Source organism: Brachycentrus maculatus, unplaced genomic scaffold, assembly GCF_059751285.1.
Source record: "Brachycentrus maculatus isolate JH-2025_06_01 unplaced genomic scaffold, ASM5975128v1 h1tg001002l, whole genome shotgun sequence".
NCBI lineage: Eukaryota > Metazoa > Arthropoda > Insecta > Trichoptera > Brachycentridae > Brachycentrus > Brachycentrus maculatus.
In genome coordinates this window covers 61,692-85,340 of record NW_028281720.1, presented here as the reverse complement: position 1 = coordinate 85,340, position 23,649 = coordinate 61,692, and the positions used below count along the sequence as shown (strand labels likewise).

Sequence of the window (23,649 nt, the reverse complement as noted above, 5' to 3'; positions counted from 1 at the left end):
CGCAACAAAATCGATCAATTCCTGAAGCGGATGTTGACTGGTGATGAAGTTTTGAAATGCGTTCAAAACAGTGAATAATTCTTTAAAAAAAACACCTTTTATATTTTTTCTAAACGGCTTAACCAGCTCTAGGTCATATCAAACCTGCCTCTACTGTGCACGCAGCTTATTATGATGTCATAGTATTATGATTGAGATAAAGAATCTGCCAAATGAATCAGCATTTTTTTTACCAGTGTTTATCGTACGGCGTTGAAGTGAAGACGTATTGAAAACAAGAAAGTAATGTCTAATATAAAATTTAGTATTAATGGACAGGAACATACAGGTAGGAAATTTAATATAATTTAAAAGGGTACCTACCTTCCTATCAATATTTAAGTTACACAGGAAAAATGTTTTGTTTGGTGTAAATCAGGGGTCGGGAATTTCTTAATTTTTAAAGGCCACAATCATTTATCTGATTGAACGTAAGGTGTAGTAAAGAAAACATTGATACTCCCCATAAATATTTTTTTTGCATGACAACATAAAAAAAGAAGAATTGTATAAGTCTGGGCATCTACAGAGTTTACGACCGTCATAGGCTTGTTTAAGTGATCACTTTTCACAAGTGTAACATTCACCAATTCTACCCATAATTCACAACAACTACTATTTTTTTTAAATATTCTATATATTATATTGATCAAACTTGTAACACAGTATGCGCGAGTTCACAATGGCCATCTATGGTGGGATGAGGATTTTTTTTACTAAGCAGAGACACTTTACATTTGTTTGTGAGGTCCGAATCCTGGATTATATTCACAAACTTGAGAAACGCTTAAAACATGATTATAAATTGATTTTAGCGTATATTTTGACCAGTTAATGTCTTCTTCTTGGTGTAGGCCTTGTGGCCTGTTTTTAAGAGGGATTATCCTCCTGCGATGTCGATTCTCAGCTATCGATCCATCTCTTTGATGGTCTGCCCGAGAGTCGTCTACTATGGGGTTGGCCGCATAGTGCGATGTGGGGAAGTCTGGATGGTTCCATTCTCCTCACATACCATTGTCTCCACTCTACCACAATTTGGTACCTATTTCTAATAATGAGCTGCTTAGGCTCACAGAAATCGTATGAAATTGAAATATTTGTGTAAATAATAAAAACACAAATATTTCTTTTAATTAAAAAAAAATGGTGAAAATAACATGATTATTTGTGAAAATTAACCAACCTACGCTACGAGTGTAAGTATGTAGTAATAAAGAATCGAAACACGGGTAATGAGAAATTGATGAGATCTATATGAGAAATCGTATCTAACTGAAATGATTAAAGAAAGCACTTCGTTTTTTACCACTTGAGTTTTTATTACAGACTACATGTTTCAGAAGTTAAACTTCCATCATTTAGGTCTGTATAATAACTAAAATATAAAATTGTTCTATAAAGAAGGAGAGGGGAAAGTAAGGGGAAGGGGTTAGTCAAGGGACGGAGTTTGAAAACAAAGGAAAAATGGAAAGCAAAGGTGAAGAATTTTGAAACAATATATTATTTAATAAATTATTATTAGAATTTAGGTTTTTTTGGATTTCTAAATTTTCAAGATAATTCATAATTTGGCCTTTATATGGAACAAAGTGTAATAATTTTAATTTATGAGAGTGAAATGAGTGACTAGTATCTATTATGTGATTTGCAAATTCCGAAAAACAATTACTAATAAGACCGCTATGATGTTCTTTAATTCTAATCTTTAAATTTCTCGCAGTTTGGCCAATATATTTTTTATCACAATCTAACTAACTTCTGAAACATGTAGTCTATAATAAAAACTCAAGTGGTAAAAAACGAAGTGTTTTCTTTAATCATTGTAACATGTCTTACCACAAAGTTAATGCCAAAACAATAAATAAAATATGTTATTGAAATATTTGTGTAAATAATAAAAACACTAATATTACTCAATTTAAAAAAAAATGGAGATGATTACATTACCTATCTTATTATTTTCGGATGATGTATTTAGCTTTGAAGTTTGGATGATAATCATTTGATATAAAATAAGATTAATAAGAGCAAACGTATTTTATCTTAAATATATTCAAACGAAATCATATCCAGATAACATATTTATTGATTGAATATTTTTTTCTGCCTGAAAAAGATTGGGACCTTAATTTATTTTTAAACGGCACAAATTACCTTTATAGGTATTTAAGAATTATCATCATATAAATATCATTTGATAACACCGTGATACATACGAATTAGGATATGATAATCTATACCGATTAACATATACTGAATTATATAACATTATATAATAATTAAAAAAAACATTCATAATATATATATATATATATATATATATATATATATATATATATATATATATATATATATATATATATATATATATATATATATATATATATATATATATATATATATATATATATATATATATATATATATATATATATATATATATATATATATATATATATATATATATATATATATATATATATATATATATATATATATATATATATATATATATATATATATATATATATATATATATATATATATATATATATATATATATATATATATATAAATTGGTTAAAAACGGTAATGTTTGGAAGTTTTTTTGACGTTTTTAGTCTCCCGATTTTTACGTTTCGGAGAAATTTTGACGTAAACAAATGGAACAGCGCGCAAACATAAAATTTTGCTTCCTGCTAGGCAAATCACCTCAAGAAACACTGAAACTGCTTCAAATGCAAACTGCAAATTCAAGCTTTTAGAGCATCCTCCTTACTCTCCAGATCTTGGTCCTTGTGATTTTTTTCTTTTTCCTAGGATGAAAAGGCAATATATATATATATATATATATATATATATATATATATATATATATATATATATATATATATATATATATATATATATATATATATATATATATATATATATATATATATATATATATATATATATATAAATATATATATATACATATATATATATATATATATATATATATATATATATATATATATATATATATATATATATATATATATATATATATATATATATATATATATATATATATATATATACGTAAATTAAATATTAAAATCAAACACTGTATTTTATGGTAAAAAACACATCAAAATTGTTATGGCATTTTCAAACAAATGGCCATTAACAAGGCGAAACGATTGTAACAAATTTTATTTTCACATGTTTTCAACAATAAAAATACAGTTTAGTAGACTCTAAAAATAAGTGTTTGTCTTAAAATATAATATATAAATAAAAACGCCTATGACAGGGCGTAAGTCCTGTAAATACCCAGACTTATATAATCTTCTTCATTCTTATATATATTGAGATGTCAGAATGTAATAACATTTTGGTTTATTTGAAGTTTCTGGTGCCATCGGTGCTGATACTACTCTGAGCAGTTACTTAAGGAACCATGCCAACCTCCGAGGAACCAAAGTCATGTGCAATGAAGGAGGGTGCGGGGCCTGCATAGTCACCGTGGCTGCCTTGGACTCAGTCACACAGAAACCCAAAGTGTTTTCCGTCAACTCGGTAAGGCAATTGTTCTTCTATTTCTTCCATTGTTGCCTTGTTAGGTCCGTCCAACGTTGGCGATCACTATGGCAAAGGCATCGTAGTACAGCAGCAGGCATCGTACACAGTACAGCAGCAGGCACCTCGGTGGTTGGAGCGCTACGTCGAGCGCAGTCAAGAGATAACTGGAAAAGAGTCATTGCTTCTGCAAGGGTCACAACCCTCAGCAATGAGGAATAAGACGGAGAAGTAGATGAATAATTAGCTTCTCTGCACGAAATACGTGACCCAGATATGAAATCATCCGAACCTTGATATTGGACAAGAGTTGTCTGTGTGATCCAGCTCTTATGAGTACTTCTTCATTTGTGACCCGATCCACCCAGGGTATATGAAGCATTCTGCAGTGAAGCCACATTTCAAACGCTCATCCGATTCATCATACATACAATTGTTGTTTGTTTAAAATTCCTTAATGCCACTTCAAGTGTCGTAAAGTATAATAAAGCTTTTGATTTCCAGTGTCTGGTGTCTGTGTTGTCATGTCACGGCTGGAGTATCACGACAGTGGAGGGAATCGGGAACCAGAAGAATGGCTACCACCCGATACAGAGGAGACTCGCAGCATTCAATGGGACACAGTGCGGATACTGCAGTCCTGGTTGGGTCATGAATATGCACAGGTAACTTACTGGTGTCTGTGTTGTCATGTCACGGCTGGAGTATCACGACAGTGGAGGGAATCGGGAACCAGAAGAATGGCTACCACCCGATACAGAGGAGACTCGCAGCATTCAATGGGACACAGTGCGGATACTGCAGTCCTGGTTGGGTCATGAATATGCACAGGTAACTTACTGGTGTCTGTGTTGTCATGTCACGGCTGGAGTATCACGACAGTGGAGGGAATCGGGAACCAGAAGAATGGCTACCACCCGATACAGAGGAGACTCGCAGCATTCAATGGGACACAGTGCGGATACTGCAGTCCTGGTTGGGTCATGAATATGCACAGGTAACTTACTGGTGTCTGTGTTGTCATGTCACGGCTGGAGTATCACGACAGTGGAGGGAATCGGGAACCAGAAGAATGGCTACCACCCGATACAGAGGAGACTCGCAGCATTCAATGGGACACAGTGCGGATACTGCAGTCCTGGTTGGGTCATGAACATGCACAGGTAACTAACTGGTATCTGTGTTGTCATCAGAATCCAGTTGAAACAGTGTGAAGTGAAGGAGTATTACACGGAGTCTTGCTGTATTTCTAACCTGATACATAGTTTTGATCTTAGTTTAAAAATCAATTTGTTTCGGTCATAGATGCCTACCAATTAAGTGTACTATTTGACATTTCAGAATAAATTTTATTTACTAATTTGGTCACTTCCAGTCTTTTAAAATTGCTTCATTCAAGATAAAAGAAAGAAAAAACTCCAAACTTATTCATCACATTTCAAAAGCATCCAATCTTTTTCCATCCTTGCATCAAATTCCATAAAGTTTTTTTTTTTAACATGGTACACATTTTTTTCAAAATTAAATTACTAAAGTATTTGTTAATATAACTAGGATACATATATTTTTATGCCGTACCTTCTCAAGAAAGAGATAAGCTCTTGTGCTTGGAGAGGGAGTTATCTTGTTTAGTTTTTTATTGTATAGTCTATTATATTTATTATTAGTCTATTATTTTATTGTATGTTTATAGTGTTAATTTTTCAAGTTTATATTTTAGGATGTTTGTGTCTTTAATGTTTTTAATTTCTAAAGGGAGGCTGTTGAATTCTTTTGCCTAAGTATATGTAATGTCTGCCTCCGTAGTGTAGTGGTCAGCACGCTTGGCTACCGTTCTGGAGGATTCAAGGAGTTACCGGATTCAATTCCCAGGGGGGGTTAAATAAATATAAGTGATTTTTTCACCCTAATATTTATTCAATATTACCCTGGACTGGTACCTGAAGCGGAAGGCTGATCACCTTTCCTTCATGTGTTTACGATCAAGATAACACCGCGTTTATATGATGCAGTGCACTATGCACCATCGGGTGAGGATGAGGGTTTTATTTTTTATATATTATATATGTAATTTTATTGGTACAGTTTTGTGTTGCATTTGGGGAATTTAAAATCATTTTAAAATCTTTGGGATATGGTCAAGTTGAGTTTTGAGTGCTTGTTTTCTTAAAGTAGTTGTATGTATGATTGATGATGAAATGAAATAGTTAATTTAAAAATGTATATTTTTGACAGTTTATACGCAGAACGAAAAGACGACATGACCATGTCTGAGGTGGAGAACTCATTCGCTGGAAACATGTGCAGATGCACTGGTTACCGTCCAATACTGGATGCCTTCAAAACCTTCTCCAAAGATTGCGATCCCAAACTGATGGAAAAAATAGAAGACATCGAAGAGTTATCGGCATCCAGTGTGTGCAAGAAGAATGGAGAACTCTGTACCAAGAGCTGCGCTGACTACAGCCCTCTAGAGGACTCCTGTAAAATTAACATGGAGCGACCTATCAAGCAAACGTGCAGAGGAGTCAAACAGATTGAGTTGAGCACCCCGGATTGTAAATGGTTCAAGGTGTACATAGTCGCTGAAATTTTCAAGATCTTTGAGAAAGAGGGAACTGACTCATATATGCTCGTTGATGGGAATACAGCCAAAGGTCAATTAAAACATTATTTACTTCAACACTTCCTTTAAGCATAGATCTACTTTGAGTATAGACCTACTTTGAGTATTCTTGAGTATATGTACTTGAGTAAACTTCTTCTTCTTCTTTTAACCCTAGTCCACACCCCAATGGTGCATAGGGCACTGCATCGTATAGAAGCAGTGTTATTTTGATTGTTAAATACACGAAAGAAAGGTGATCAGCCTTCCGCTTCAGTTACCAGTCCAGGGTCATATTAAATAAATATTAAACTGAAAAATCGCAAATATTTATTTTGACCCTCTTGGGAATCGAACCGGGGACCTCCAGCATGGTGGCCTAGCGCATTAACCACTACACTATGGAGGCGGACTTGAGTAAACATTGAGTATTAATTTGATCCTCCTCTGTGGTGTAATGGTTAGCGTGCTTAACTACCGTGCTAGAGGTCCCGGGTTCGATTCCCAGGGGGGATGAGAATAAATATTAGTGATTTTCACACTCTAATATTTATTTAATATTACCCTGGACTGGTCCCTGAAGCGAAAGGCTGACACCTTTCTTTCATGTGTTAACGATCAAGATAATACTGCATTTATGATGTAGTGCCCTATGCACCACGGATGAGGGTTTAAAAAAACAACATAGAATTTGTTTGTAAAAAAACCTTTAATTTGAAGTGAAAAACCTGTACCACATAGGTTATTTATTGTAACTGCAGACAGTTGGTAGAATTCCATATTGAATTGTTGGGTAATATATCCAAAATTAAACAAGATTTATTGGATTGAATTCTACATTTATTTATGTATATGTTAATACGTGACGCGTTTCGTCTTATTAAGACATTATCTAACACAAATTATTTAGACATTATCAAAGAGTTTTAGATAATGTCTTAATAAGACGAAACGCGTCACGTATTAACATATACATAAATAAATGTAGAATTCAATCCAACAAACCTTGTTTAATTTTGGATATATTACCCAACAATTCAACCTGTATAGGTATCGGATAATTAGATTTATTATCATAACAGGTATATTCCGTGCTGGCGGGAGTAATCCCAACATCATGATTGACATAAGCGACGTAACCGAATTGAAATCCTACACGGTTGGAGAGAACCTCGTCCTCGGAGGAAACATGACGCTGGCCGAAGCAATGAAGGTTTTCCGAGAAACTTCTCAAAACAACCCTAAATTCAAGTATGCCGAACAATTTTACAAGCATATGGACTTGGTTGGACATGTTCCCTTGAGAAATGTAAGCAGACTTGAAAAACTTTCCGATTTTCCATTTTATAGCAAGTTATTTAATTATTTTATTTATTTATTTGTTTTCACAATACATAGATACATTCAATATACATATTCATTTCATATACACATTTATTATACGTATTACGGCTCTTTAGGCGTGGCCTGTGTTGAGCCGAATACTAACATGGTAATACAAAATTTATATATATATTTTTTTTTAATTTTTAGTAATTTAATTTTTTTTTTAATGATTAGATTATAAACATAACATACAGGAGATAAAAATAATTTATAGTTTAAGGTTTTTCAATGTGATTCTTACACCTGGACTTTAATCAATTCACTTTCTACCTTGTCCCTTCCAATGTTAAGCAACCATCGACGGACACTGTTCTTAAAGACCTGATCACTCCTGGAAATCTTAATGGTTTCGGGCAGCAAATTAAATATTTTTGGAGCAAGGAATGAAAAATTTTTTTGGGCAAAACTTGTTTTAACGGCTGGGCCAATGTAGTTTTTATTTAATGCTGCTAGTTATAATTATAGCTGCTAGCTAATAGTTATAAACCTATGTTATAAAACTACTATGTGTGTATTAGCAAACCTTCCATTTCTTCTAAATATGTACATATTTAGGTGGACCAGGAATTAAACCATCATTTTCTAGTGTAACTAAATAACCGCCATGTCGCTTACCGCAGGGGTAGGCAGAGAGATTAGAACACCACACAATTCTGCTTTGGAAACAATCTTCGCCCCTTCCATACTCATGCATCTTCTCTTACATACCTTCGATTATTGCGACTCCTGATCTGACCACATTTAAGTATTTGGCATACCTGATCATGCCGAGTTTTCCTTTGTCCGCCTCCGTAGTGTAATGGTCAGCACGTTAGGCTATCATGCTAGCGATCCCGGGCTCGATTCCCAGGAGGGTCAAAATATATATGTACAATATTTGTGATTTTTCAGTCTAATATTTATTTAATATGACCCTGGACTGGTACCTGAAGCGGAGGGCTGATCACCTTTCCTTCGTGTATTTAACGATCAAGATAACACTGCTTCTTTATGATGCAGTGCCCTATGCACCATTGGGTGCGAATAAGGGTTAGAAGAAAAAGAAGGTTTTCCTCGGTCTTCCTCTCTTTCAACTAAGTTGCTATTATTTTTGATAACTATTTTGTAAATTTTTAGTACCCCATTTATAAAAATCTAGTGATTTTGAATTAAAATATCGGATGAGGTAATTTTTAACATCGACCACATTTCAGATTTTCAGAAGCAGAATTTTTTTGTTGTTTTAACTTAAAAAATCAGTATCACTTCTTAAAATGGTCATCCTTTGATCTAACAGCCAAAAAATAAGACATCCTTAGAAAGATTTTTATTTTATTTTTTTAGATTGCATCTCTTGGTGGAAATCTTGCACTGAAACATCAACACAACGAATTTCAGTCGGATATTTTTGTAATGTTAGAGTCGGTTGGATCAACATTGACAATAGGTAAGAAAAAGACAGGTTTAAGTATTAAAAAAATGGATGTTGCAAATTTTGGTTTGTATTGGTAAATGTTTTTGGTTGCAGCGGAACAAGGCGGGAAGACATTTGATGTGTCAATGATGGAATTTTTGCAAATTGAGATGAGAGGTCGTGTTATTCTGAGAATTAATCTACCACCGATATCAGAAGACACCATAGTGCATACTTTCAAGGTAAATTAAATAATTGTTTTATATTATATGAGGTGTTAAACCTTCCCCTTCATGACTCCCCAGTATGCAGATTTTGTATGGAGGATAACGAAACACCAATCCTCTTCTTCTTCTTCTTATTATAGGCCTTGCGGCCTGTTTTTAAGAGGGATTAGCCTCCTGCGACGTCGATTCCCAGCTATCGGCCCATCTCTTTGGTGGTCTGCCCGGGAGTCGTCTACCATGGGGTTGGCCGTACAGGGCGATGTGGGGGAGTCTGGATGGTTCCATTCTCCTGACATGCGCATACCATTATCTTCTTCGTTGCCTTCCCCACCTAACGACATCTTCGATCTCACATATTTCCCTGATCTTGGCATTTCTCAATCTATCTCGAAGACTCTTGCCTGTTATGCTTCTCAGAGTCTTCATTTCTAACCCCAATCCACATTCTCTATAATTGCGACGCATTCATTCGCAAACAAAGCCCCATCCTCGGAGGACCACTACTGGAGTCTGAGAAGGTGAAGCTCCTACCACCAAGACAGGTCGTGAGTTACATGACTCACGTAGGTCTTGGGAGTGAGCTGTAATGCAGAGGGAGGTCACAATAGACCTAATATTGCCGCGGTGACATAAGGGATGCAAGATCCCTTGACCCCAAAAAGGTTAATTAAAAGATCTCCCAACCGCATTCCCCGGTCTGATACAAAAGCATCTAGGCATCCTGACAAACCTTTACAAAGCAACCTTATTTTAAGATTTATATTTCATAAATTTTATCCCGATTTTACTGCGAATTAACTTTTAAATGCTTTAATTGTCCCTGTCACTGCCAATCTAAATAAACAAAAGTTTTTAAAACCACCACCAAGTCTCTAGAAGTGCCCCAGTGTAGGCAGTGAACAGGATCAGTAATTAGTTAGTTCAGTAAGTCACCAAATCTGATTTGAACCTAACGTTGGCCGATACACAGACGCCTCGACAACCCCAACGCGTGCAGCCAGTTAGACCATCTTTTTTTGAGTCTCGCCTCTTTTATTCTCCCAAGGTCTCCATCTCAACATTTTTAGGGTCCATCTTGTAGGGTCCTGTCTCGCAATATGCCCCGCACTTTGTCACTTGACTCTTGCCACGCGATCCATTTCGTTCTGTTCCTGGTTTCTTAATTTCTTACTTTATCCCTCAGGCTTAAACCAAGAATGGATCTTTGTGTGCATTTGAGCTTCTTTGCGTTTCTTTTTATCAGAACCATAGTCTCTAGTGCATATGTATTCACTGGCAGTATGCAGGATTCATACATTTTTTTGGTTATATAAATACAAATGCCTCCGCCTTGTCCGCCTCCATAGTGGTCAGCACGCTCGGCTACCGTTCTGGAGGTCCCGGGTTCGATTCCCAAGGGGGGTAAAATAAATATAAGTGATTTTTTCACTGTCATACTTATTCAATATTACCCTGGACTGGTACCTGAAGCGGAGGGCTGATCACCTTTCCTTCATGTGTAAACCATCAAGATGACACTGCGTTTATATGACGCAGTGCCCTATGCACCATTGGGATGCGGATAAGGGTTTTATTATTATTATTTTTTTTATAAATACATATTAAAAAATATATGAATGGTTATTAATTAATTGTTTGTATTCTAGATAATGCCAAGAGCCCAAAATGCCCATGCTCACGTGAATTCTGGATTCCTTCTCCAATTCGCAGAGGATAAACGCACAGTCGTCAAAGCGGCCATCGTTTACGGAGGAATAAACCCTAACTTTTCTCATGCGTTCAAGACGGAAGAATTTATCAAAGGCAAGAATATATTCGATACAGCAACACTTAAAGAAGTTTTGCAGAATCTTGCCGATGAATTGGTGCCGTTCAATGCTTCACCAGAACCATCACCTCTTTACAGGAGGAAATTGGCTGTCAATCTTTTTTACAAGGTGAGAATATCAACAGGAGAAAATTGGCTGTCAATCTTTTTTACAAGGTGAGAATATCAACAGGAGAAAATTGGCTGTCAATCTTTTTTACAATGTGAGAATATTAACAGGAGAAAATTGGCTGTCAATCTTTTTCACAAGGTGAGAATATCATTAGTCTTGATCAGCCAGATCTCCTGGCTCCAGAATATACTATATAAAATGGGGATTACAACCATTAAAACATTGTAACTACCATACATTGTAGCTACCCAAGACAAGGAGAATAAGACCTACCCGAGTCACCACAAACTAAACACTTCCATATTCCAATCCCAATAAGATTTTTTATCTATGCTTAAATATAAATAAAACCTTAATATTATGGATTACAGTTCATACTTCACATCAGTCCCAAAGGCGTCTTTGATCAGATTGAGTGGTCGGGTGGAGATGAATTCAATAGGGAGGTTTCAAGGGGTGTTCAAAATTACGACACAAACAAAGAAGTGTGGCCCTTAAATAAGCCAGTGCCGAAGGCGGAAGCTCTGATTCAATGTTCCGGAGAAGCTCTATACGCGAACGACCTGCCGACACAACCGGGAGAGCTTTACGCAGCTTTCGTGCTGGCCCGAGTTCCGAATGGAAAGATTGATAACATTGATGCAACTGATGCTTTGGTAAGTACATATTATATTATTTGGTCACCCGAATATAGAATGCAGAACGACAACCATTTCATTAAATTCAAACCATTGCTTTTGAATGAGCAGTGTTTAGAAATGCATATGTTGCTGTTACGTTTAACAGATGGCACTGCTATTGCAGTAAAAAAACCTGTTTTAAAAAAGCATGTTTCGACAAGAACCTTATTAAAATATGGTTGGATAAAGTGTACCATTAATAAGCGGTTAAAACAAAGTTTTTATTTTATTTCATAAAGTTTATAAAATGTGCCACAAAGTATCTGCGAAAAACATTCAAGAAAATATTATTATTATTATTATTACCATACGACAAAGTTAACAATGCTTTAAAATACAAAATAGAGAATTAATAATTATCTTATGAATCATGAATGTTTTCTTTCAGAATATGAAAGGCGTTGTAGCATTTTATAGCGCCAAAGATATACCAGGAAAGAACACTTTCACTCCAGACAAAGTGAATGTATTGATTCAGACCACTTATAACGAAGAGGTTTTTTGTAGCGAAACCGTATTATACAATGGACAGCCCCTTGGTTTGATAGTAGCCGAAACAGAAACTCTAGCTAACATCGCCGCAGGCAGAGTCAAAGTAACCTACCATGGTACCAATTACGCTCCCATCATTTCTGTGAGAAGTGCCCTTGAAACCCCTAGATTTAAAGATAAGATGGTGTTGGATGGAAAAATCGATTCCAAGGAAAAGGGTGAAGATGTTACGAAGATTATTAGGGGTTCTTTTGACTTCGAAGGACAGTATCATTACACGATGGAGACGCAGACTTGCGTGTGTATTCCGACTGAAACATGTCTTGATATATATTGTTCCACACAATGGATGGACTTGATACAGATCGCCGTATCTCGTGTTTTGAATATACCAGGAAACAAGTAAATATTTTATTTCATTTCACAATATAATATTATTATAGTACAAAAATATTCTTCGTACTGGAATTTTTTTATTTTTTAAATATTTTAAATAGATGTCTATAGTGAAATTCTAGTGATTCAAGCACTATGTTTCAAAATTGAACCATATATATAAAGAAGTTCCAAGAATTTGAGTACCGTAGAACGGGGCTACTTGAACTTGGATGTGTTACTTGAGCCCAGTACAGAAAAAAAATTAAATCTGTATTTGGTCTACAATAATGAACGTATCGACATGATTCATAGTTTCCCTGACAGGTGACACTTATTGTCACGATACTTCAATCTATACCACAATCTAAATTTTTACTGGGCTCAAGTAACACATCAAAGTTCAAGTAGCCCCATTCTACGGTAGTTTGGTTGTCAATCATGGGATTCTACCCATGATTCACATATTCTTCTTCATGTTGAGATGTCAAAAATAATATGGTAAATAACTCCTATAAATGGAGATAATTCAGATTTGTGAACAAGTATTTGGACAGACTCAAAATGTTGCAAAAATATTATATTATATTAATACAAAAAAATGTCTCACAAAGGCATTGCCTGTGTGGATATACAATTTATTGTAGGTTATAATAAAGGGTACTGGAAGAATACGATACGTATTAAAAATATAAATAGGTTAATAGCTAATATTAAATACAAATATTTGATATAATTAATATTAGAAGCAACAACTTTGTGTTTTTCTATTTTATAATTAAAATGTAACTTTGTTTTAAAATCAATATACATATTTTATAATAACTTAATTATAATGTCTACCGGTTTCAAAGCTAACCCGTAGACATGACAATTAAGTTGTAATAACATATTTATAGTGATTTTAAAAAAAAGTTATATTTTAATTTTACAAATATTTTATTTTAACGGAAAACAACAAAAAAAAAAGAAAAAAGTTAACAATAAGTATAGACTATAATAATATAATATATAAAACCCTTATCCGCACCCCAATGGTGCATAGGGCACTGTGTCATATAAACGCAGTGTTATCTTGATCGTTGATACATGAAGGAAAGGTGATCAGCCCTCCGCTTCAGGTACCAGTCCATGGTAATTTTGAATAAATATTACAGTGAAAAAATCACTTATATTTATTTTACCCCCCTTGGGAATCGAACCCGGGACCTCCAGAACGGTAGCCGAGCATGCTGACCATTACACTATGGAGGCGGACTAAGTATAGACTATATGAGTTATAAATTATAAAAAGAAGCTACTGAGATCTGTGTTTTTTTTTTAAATAAATAATTCAACAAAATCCTAAATCGAAACTAATTGAAATAATTAGTGTCCATCCTGTATGTCTATGGAATGAATGAAATAGTTTAAGAGATGTGAAAAATAACATAAAAAAACTAACTAACTAACCATCACGCCGCTTCACCGTAGGGGTAGGCAGAGAGAATCGAACGCTACCACTCTGTCTTTGCAAACATTCTTTGCCTCTTCTACATTCATGCATCTCCTCATACATACCCGACGATTATTACGACTCCTGACCCGGCCGCTTTCAAGTATTTGACCTACCTGATTGTGCCAAGTTTTCCTCGGTCGTCCTCTGCTTCTTTTTCCAACTACATTCGCCTCATAAATTTGTTTAACCGTTCTTTCGTCACTCATACGCTCCACATGTCCAAACCATTTCAACACACCTTTCTTAATTTTATCGATAATGCTTATCTCAGCCTTACATTCTTTCCTTATTTCATCATTCGAACATCTATCAAACATCGTTTTGCCACACATTCGTCTGAGCGATCGCATTTCGACTGCATTCAGTCTGCTTTCATCCTTCTTTTGCCAACTCCATGCTTCGCTTCCATACATAAGGGTTGGAACCAGAACTCCATTTATATTTATTTTATTTATCATGGTTTTTGAAAGAGATGAATGTAGATCTGAGTGTGAAATATTGGTAAATGGGGAGATTTTGGAACAGGTAGATGATATCATATATTTGGGTAGTATGTTTTCTATGGATGGAAAGATTGATAAAGACATAGAAAGGAGAGTGAATGCTGGGAACAGAGTGAATGGTGCACTAAAATCAGTTTTAGCAAATAAAAATCTATCAGCGCAAGCTAAACTGGCAGTACACAATAACATCAATCCATTTCTAATTATAGTTTTACTTGGTAGAACACACCGAAATACGTGTCACAGTAGATTTTAAAAGATTCCAATTCAAACAAGTAAATATTTAACTTCTCGAAATGGTCAGCAAAACATCTGCATTAATTCTTATGTATGGTAATTTTTCATGTCCATTTTTTCTTTGCTAGGATCAACATAAATATTCGACGCCTGGGAGGAGGGTTTGGAGGAAAAATTACCAGGCCCCCACAATTGGCCATAGCGTGTGCACTAGCTGCTACTAAACTTAATAAGCCTGTAAGGCTTGTTATGTCGCTGGAATCCAATATGGAAGTAATGGGCAAGAGACCCCCACTTGCCAGCGATTATGAGGTACATACCGTATTTTAAGGAGTACATGAAAGCTGTCCAACCGCATTCCCAGATCTGATACAGAAGCATCTAGGTTTCCTGACAGACCTTATTTTGCAAAGCAGTACTTTTAATGAACTAAGTTGTGAAATTTATAGAAAATGTTGAACAAAATTGTATCTCGATTTTACTGTGAATTTACATTTAAAAGCTTTAAATATCCCTGTCACTGTCAATCTAAATAAACACAAGTTTGTAAAACTACCCCCAAATTTTCTAGAAGTTCCCCAGTGTAGGCAGTGAAAGGATCAGTAGTTAGTATTTTGAGGACTATACTCTTCTTCGTCTTTCTCGTCATTACTGAGAGTTGTGACCTTTGTCAAAGCAATGACTCTTCTCCAGTTATCCTTTCACTGCGCTGCACGTAGCGCTCTAACTCACCGAGGTGCCTACTGCTGTCTTAACTTGATTGGCTCAAAGTGTGGGAATCTTCCCCTCCCTCTCTTCCCACACAACCAGTCTTTCCAGGCTATCCTCATAACCACGCGCAACGTATCCAAAAAACTGAAGAATCCGTCGTGTAGACATTGGCCAGAGTAACCCATCCAAGTGTAACTCCTGGCGAATGGACGCGTTGGTGCGTCTAGCTGTCCATGGAATCCATGGAATTCAGAGCATGCGCTTCCACAGGAATACAAAGACGAACCTCAATTTTTAAGCAGTTTTTAAAGATTTTGTGTTGAAACAGCACCAAAATTTTCTAACTGTGAAATTTGAAGACTCTCATGGAAACCTTATCGAAGTAGGTAGGGAGGTGTTTGCCTCAGAAAACAAGGTGTGTTTTTGTGTACTCCAAAAATACACGTATGGTGTGTGGTGAACTACATTTTTTATTGTACGATTCACATCCAATGTTGCCGGTTTAATGGGAACATAGACAATAATGGTGATGAATTTCAGAAAAGCATAATATTTATTTATTTTACATCAATTAGTGGTCTAATACAAGTGTTTCATTTTAAAAAATAACCTTAAATAAAAATAAAACGAATATTCAACTCTCAGCAACAAAATTTTATAGTAAAGTGGTTCATAAAACTCATTTTTCTCTTAGGTTGGAATTAATAATGAAGGAAAGATACAATACTTAGAATACAAGTTCTATTCTGATGTCGGTTGTTGCTTCAATGACGGTGTGAATTTTGTTACTTTGATGCACTTCCCCAATTGTTACGAGAGTGATACTTGGTCCGTGGAAGGGTACAGCATTCAGACCGAAACTGCATCGAATATAGCCTGCCGATCTCCAGGTGAATATTAATATAAAAGGTTTATGGCTTACGTCCAGTCATTGTCTAGTGTAAGTGATCACTTTATACAAGTCCACCATTCTACCAAGATTGTCAGCCAAGCTTCACTCTGCACTCAAATTTCGAAAGTTGTATATGTACCGTAAAGTGGGTATACTTTGCACCATGGGTGATACTTTGCACCACCTTCTGTAAAGAAATTGTGGAGCTGGTCATCCCTGATACATGTCATTTTTCATTCTACTTTCTTTTGTTTCTGATAGATGGCACTTCAATCTACTTTTTGGTTTACAGAAGTAACAGTCGGTCGCTATTGCTTCAATGCGTTTTTCCTGTCCGAATGTAAAGAAAGTTTTCTGTCTGAAAATTGTGTCCGAAAAAATCCAATGTAATCAGTATACTGAAACAAGTTACAACAAGTGAGTGGTCTCTAAATCGTAGGTAGGTAAGCCCTGCTTTTCTCAAATGCTGTATTTTTTAGTTACGTTGTCAAGTTTATGTAAAAATAATATTTTTTTAAGAACTGACTTGTATTGACCACATTTGGGGTAACATTGCACCAGGTGCAAAGTATCCACAAAAGGCCATAGTTAATTAATTTGATGAAAAGTCTTAAAACGGCTAATACAACTTGACATTTTTGCTAAATATCTATAGGTTTTGTGTACTTACTTAATTCCTGATGGTATATTTTTTTCAAAAATCTCAAGAACACACAAACAGCGGCCTTATGCCAGACGATACTGCGATTTTACACCGAAGAGAGTGGAGCAGTGTTTGGAGGCCATCCGAAATGGTACAATCAGTCAAAGAAAGGCTGAAGAAATTTTCAAAATCCCCAGAAGGACGATTAACTATAAGCTCAAAGGACCTCCGATATGTGACAAGGGCGAAGAGCAATCCTTCGTAAACTGCATAGTAGAGATGAGTGAGTACGGTTTCCCAGTGAGTGTTTTTAACATTCGCTACATTCTTATAGCCTATTTGGATAGATTTGGCAGAAGAATACGAATATTAAAGAACAACGTACCAGGCTCTGAATGGATAAGATCATTTTTGCAAAGACATAAAACCTTGATTGTTGCTAAAACTAATCAGTTGCTTAATCGGTTGCCATTAAAAGCGTATGACGATGACGTGCGCCAGAGTTTTCAACAGTTTTTGGAAGAAAACAGATTCAACCCAAAGAATTCAGTCTTAAAACGCAGGAAAACGATACCGATAGAACCAGGTAAGAGCATTGCTCACGATCCAAATGTCGAAATGAACGTTGACGAGACACAAATGCTACCTGAACCAACTACATCAATGATCCCATCTTCCGCATCGAAACTTCCAGCATATTTAGCATTAACTGATAATAGTTCACACGGAAGCTTTGAGGAAGAGGGAGAAGAACAAAAACGATGACTGAAACCAGTTATCGTATTTGTTCTTCCGTTTCATTAGGACCAGTAAAAAAGAAGGTGGGAGAATATGTTGTATTTCATTATGAAGGAGAACAATTTCCGGGACAGATTTTGGAAATAAAGAAAGACAGAGCTTTTAAATCCATGCAGGAGAGTCTCAAATCGTGGATGTGGCCGATGAAGGATGACTTTCTTCAATATTCTTGGAAGGATGTAGTGGGTTCCATAAAAGAACCGAAAATGCAATCCAAAAGAGGTTTCTTTACCGTCCCGGAACTTGACTATATTTAGACCTAATTTAATTTTAATTCCTATTACCTATGTAGTACGATATGTTTAAATATCCACCTTTTATTTTATATAATTTTGAACCTTCAGTATTGGAAAAAAAGATAATTTTTGTTAGATTTTTCAATATTTTTTTTTTAAATTTCTATCAAGTGTCTTATTTTTCCATAATTATACAATATTATAATCTGCTTTTAGCGAACTGTGAGCCAAAACCCTTCATAAGGTGCAACGAAACTTGTAGGATAGCCTTTACTTTGCATCAATTGGGATTCTAGTACGAAAAGTGTAGAGAAAATATCATGGTGCAAAGTTGTACTTTACCCGGGGATACTTTGCACCAAAATATAAATATAAAAAAAAATACAGGCAAAATAGATAATAATTTAAAAATGTATCAGACATGTTACAGGTATATGTGTTATTACATTGCAATAGTTGAAACCTCAGAAAAAGTAAAAAACCTGATCTGAATAGACAATTTTTTGAAAAAATGCAGTATTTTGGTGCAATGTATACCCACTTTACGGTACCCTTTAATTGACACCTTGTATATATGAGTTCTCTGCACCATCTGTGGTTGAGTTGAGTTTTTTTAAAATTTATTAGTGACCTCATAAAATGCATGTTAGATTCTTCCCAAATTATTTTATATACTAGGAGACGCCTGAAAACATGATTTTCAATTGTAAACAAACTTATATTTTGACCAGTTATTTCATTCACAATATTTTGAATGTGTACAAATATTAAGGTTTGTTTGCTTTTATGTACCTGTGGCATGACAATGGCAGCGCCATCTGTTGAACGTAACAGCAATACTGAACCTTGCTCATGGCGGACAGCGTGCTTTTTGATGCTGGTGTCACTTATCATTTTCAATGTTTTTGATTGCACGGTTGTTTCATATCTCTCTCCAATGGCGTTACAGCCCAATATGGAACCATGGCATCTTGCAACAGTCACCTCCAACCCTTGCTGTCCTCAGTGGCTGACTTTCAGATTTCCACCTAGAGAGGCTGCACCTCATCTTTTCTAACTTCACCCTCCCAACTCAGTCTGAGTCTTCCTTCCTTTTTCTTTCCACCTGGGTGTCTAGTTATATTTCTTTTAGGGTTGTTTCATATATTTTTAATATATTCATTGCTTCACAGGCATTGTGAAATGTGCGCCTTTTCTTTTCATTCTTTTCTGGTCCATAATTAAGTAATTTACTCAATGCAGGTTCAACGGAGGCTGTAGCCATGATTGAAAATGTTATGGAACATATCGCTGCAGAAATCGGGAGAGATCCGGTAGAAGTGAGAATGGAAAATTTGAAAATGGAGGGCAGCGTCATTCCCGAACTTCTGGAAAACTTCAAGAAGTCTGCTGACATTGACACTCGTAAGGAAGCAGTAGCGAAGTTCAATAAGGACAACCGCTGGCGCAAACGAGGTCTCAGCATTGTTCCTCTGCAGTATGACGTTTTTATATTTGGGAATTTTTGTTCCATGGTTTCCATCTATCATGACGATGGAACTGTGGCTGTGTCTCATGCGGGTATCGAAATGGGACAAGGTTTAAATACCAAAGTCATGCAAGTGTGTGCTCATATCCTCGGGATTCCCCTAGAGCTAGTAGTGAACAAGCCGAACAGCAACTTCACAGCCCCAAACGCCATGGTTTCTGGCGGCAGCCTGGCCAGTGAGTTGTGCTGCTACGCTACTATGAAAGCGTGCGAAATGTTACTCGAACGCCTGGAGCCGATAAAAAAGCAAATGGAAAATCCAACATGGCTTCAACTGGTGCAGAAAGCTCACGATTCATACGTGGATCTGTGCGCCCATTACATGTTCAGCCCGAAGGATGATGTGAAGCCTTACACTGTATGGGCGGTGACGGCTACAGAAGTCGAAGTCGATCTATTGACTGGCAATCATCAGATAGTGAGGGTCGATATCTTAGAAGACACAGGAGAAAGTCTCAGTCCGCAAATTGACGTCGGTCAGGTAACAAATCTATATTATAGGTGTTTTAACTTAAAAAGAAAACATATTTTTTTTACAAATGGTCCGTCACCAAGACTTTTGTGTGAAAATTTTCTATTATTTATCAGACACTGGATTATTCACGTGTCTCGAGTCCTTACGCTGGTCCGCGATGGTGCGGTGAAGTCAAGCTCATGCGCGGTTTACTTGTCCATGCTGCCTCGCTATCTGGACGCTGCTCGCGTCACATCCGTCCATGGTTGTCGGAGCTGGATGAGGCACCACACTTATATTCATTTTGATTTTTAGATCGAAGGGGCTCTCATTATGGGTTTCGGATACTGGACAACTGAGAAATTGGTTTATAACGAAAAAACAGGTCAATTACTGACGAATCGCACATGGAACTATAAGCCACCGGGAGTGAAAGATATCCCGGTTGATATGAGAGTGTCATTCCGAAGAAATGCACCGAATCCATCTGGAGTGTTACGTTCAAAAGGTACGTAAAACAAAACAACACTGGAACAAAAATATTTTTAAAAATTAAACAATTGTCTAAGACCACTTTTGAGTTTGTTAATGTAAACACGACTAGTTTCAAGAATGACAGAAAATACAAACTGATAACACAAACTTGTATTTTCACCTGTTTACGAAAACATCTGTAGTTCTCGTAATAAGTCAAGTTTACATTAATTACGAGTGTTCGACGCACAGAACATGTTAAGACCATGTCAATAAATAACTACATATATAATAAAACAACTCTTTAGTTTTTTCCACTTTTATTTTATTTGGCGAGTGACTGAGTTTTTGGTCAAATAAAATAAAACCTGGTCACCGGTCAGATAAAATACTAGTGGAAAAAACTATAATGTTGTTGTTTTATTATATTTTTAATCTAACAATAAATGATGGTCTATTTCTTGTAGTGGAATTATGAATTTTATATACATATTTTGTAATATTATACAATTTTATTTTTATTTTGTATGTTTGTTTTAGCGACTGGTGAGCCAGCTTTGAACACTTCAGTGTCTATAGTGTTTGCTATAAGGCAAGCTATAAACGCCGCCAGAGCTGATAATGGATTACCTCTTCAGGAATGGTATACAATAGGTCAGTTTTGTGGAAAATTTTACTGAAAATCATAGAGGCACAGAGGAAGTCTATTTTCCCTTTGTCAAACCTCTATCCGCATCCCAATGGTGCATAGGGCACTGCATTATATAAATGCAGTGTTATCTTGATCGTTAACACACGAAGGAAAGGTGATCAGGCCTCCGCTTCAGGTGATATTGAGTCCAGTCCAGGGTGATTTCGAATAAATATTAGAGTGAAAAAATCACTTTTATTTATTTCATCCCCCCTGGGAATCGAACCTGGGACCTCCAGAATGGTAGCCGAGCATGCTGATCATTACACTACGGAGGTGGACTAAAAGTTTCAAATCAAATCATATTCTTGAAAATAAGGTACATATTCCCCAATTATTATTGCCCTAGCTTCTCCATTTTAAAAACATTTTTTTCCAAAACAATGCGACTTCTATTCAATACAATCTTGTTCATCTTCTTCCTGACTCCATCCTATCTTATCGTCTTTGTAGACTCTCCTCTTCCTCAGGTTGTAGATCCTTCTATCATTGACAACGTCGCCTAGGAATCTTGTTATCTTTCTGCAGCATCCATGAATTTTTTGATTGTCAATTTTCCTCTAGATGTGTTTTGAGGAAGATCCACGGTGATTGCCTGGTTCACAATGTGATCAGGTTCTCTGCGTCCTATGTGCCCATACCATCTCACTATGTATTGAGATGGTATGGGTTTTAGCCTATACCATCTCACTATTTAATAAATAACTCCTGTAATTGGAGATAATCCAGATTTTGTGAACAAGTATTTGGACACACTGAAAATGTTATTTTCTGGCGTTTCTCATGGGTGTGATTATAATCCAGGATTCGGACCTCAAATACTAATATAAAAGTTTCTGCTTAGTAAAAAGCTTCTTTACATCTCACCAATAGATGTCTCTAGTGAAGTTCTAGTGATTCAAGAACAAGGTTTCTAAAATTGGTTCATATATATGGAACTTCCAAGAATTTGAGTAGAGTGGTTGTCAATAATGGGTGATCACTTAAACCAGCCTATGACGGTCGTCAGCCCCGTAAATGCCCAGACTTCCATATTCTTCTTCATCTTTGATGAGATGTCAAAAAAATAATATGAAAATAACTCCTGTAATTGGAGATAATCCAGATTTTGTGAACAAGTATTTGGACACACTCAAAATGTTGTAAAAAAATTTAAATGTTCAAATTCTTAAATCTCCTGAAGTCAATTGTCGATTGCTTTGAAATTTTTAGAGGTCTGTGATAGGTAAAAACATTTGTTTGAATATCATCTTTCGACATCTATAGCAGCGCCATCTGTTGAACGTAGCAGCTACTCACGCAAAACTAAACATTGCTCAAAGCGGAGACAGCGCATTTTTAAATACGCTTATGATAGATGTTTTTACATGTGATAGTCAAAAACATGTCTTTAAAACAGTTTTTTTGTATAATGGCAGCGCCATGTGTTGAATGTAACAGCAAAGCGTGCAATACGAAAAAAAAAATCATGTCGGAGAGCGTGCTTCTTGACAGCTGCTGTCACTTGAAATTTGATTGATTTGTTTCGTAATTTGTCAAATTTTCATTGCTTACGAAAACATTGTGAAATTAAACACATGTGTGCTTTCTCTTTACTTTCTTTTCCGTTTAACCGAACTGAGACACAACAACGGTAGAGTGTACACCTAGTCAACAAATGAAACTGATATTTAATGATGTATTTTCTTCCACAGATTTGCCGTGCACAGCTGAGAACATCCTTCTTGCTGCAGATACGAGGCCTTTAAATTATTCAATATAATTTGTGTAACATTCGGGTCATACAACGTTGAGAAAAAAAGTTATTAAAATTTGTATTTTATGAATTCAATTATAGAAATTATACATTAACCTTTCCGGGAGTATGGACGTAAATGAACGTTAGTGCAAATTTTCCTTAAAGGAGTATCGACGCTAATGAACGTCGAAATCCGTCTGTCAGTTAGTATGATGTACCTTTATAGCAATGACATCTGTGGATATTTGTATGTAATTTTGTCATAATTGAAAAATATTTCGAATAGGCGATTTTAAAAAAATAAATTTATCATTATTTCTACCTTCATAATACATCGCTTTGATGAAAATAATTTTTCATGCAAAAAGAACCCACTCCCCAGAGAAAGTAGGACATCAATTTTTGTACTCCCGGAAAGGTTAAGAATGTTATTTTTAGTTTAAGATATTTACAATGCATTCTCGCAATATAATATTTTAATAAAAGCTTATTGGGTCAAAACAAAATGTATTTTTATTTTTTTAAAGAATAACCCGCAAAGTTTA

The 23,649-nt window shown here is 35.6% G+C and overlaps 1 protein-coding gene across 1 annotated transcript; it reads left to right on the top strand.

Moving 5' to 3' along the window:
* The first annotated feature begins 234 nt into the window (after positions 1 to 234).
* Positions 235 to 23,610, top strand: LOC148299663 (uncharacterized). Its single transcript, XM_088275833.1, has 16 exons — positions 235 to 328; positions 3,434 to 3,603; positions 4,108 to 4,268; positions 5,839 to 6,260; positions 7,291 to 7,517; positions 8,918 to 9,020; positions 9,102 to 9,229; positions 10,861 to 11,151; positions 11,526 to 11,810; positions 12,223 to 12,728; positions 15,068 to 15,251; positions 16,345 to 16,540; positions 19,462 to 20,228; positions 20,517 to 20,709; positions 21,216 to 21,329; positions 23,061 to 23,610. The coding sequence occupies exons 1-16, from the start codon at positions 286 to 288 to the stop codon at positions 23,126 to 23,128; spliced, it is 3,858 nt and encodes a 1,285-aa protein (XP_088131959.1). The 5' UTR covers positions 235 to 285; the 3' UTR covers positions 23,129 to 23,610.
* The last annotated feature ends 39 nt before the right edge of the window (positions 23,611 to 23,649 follow it).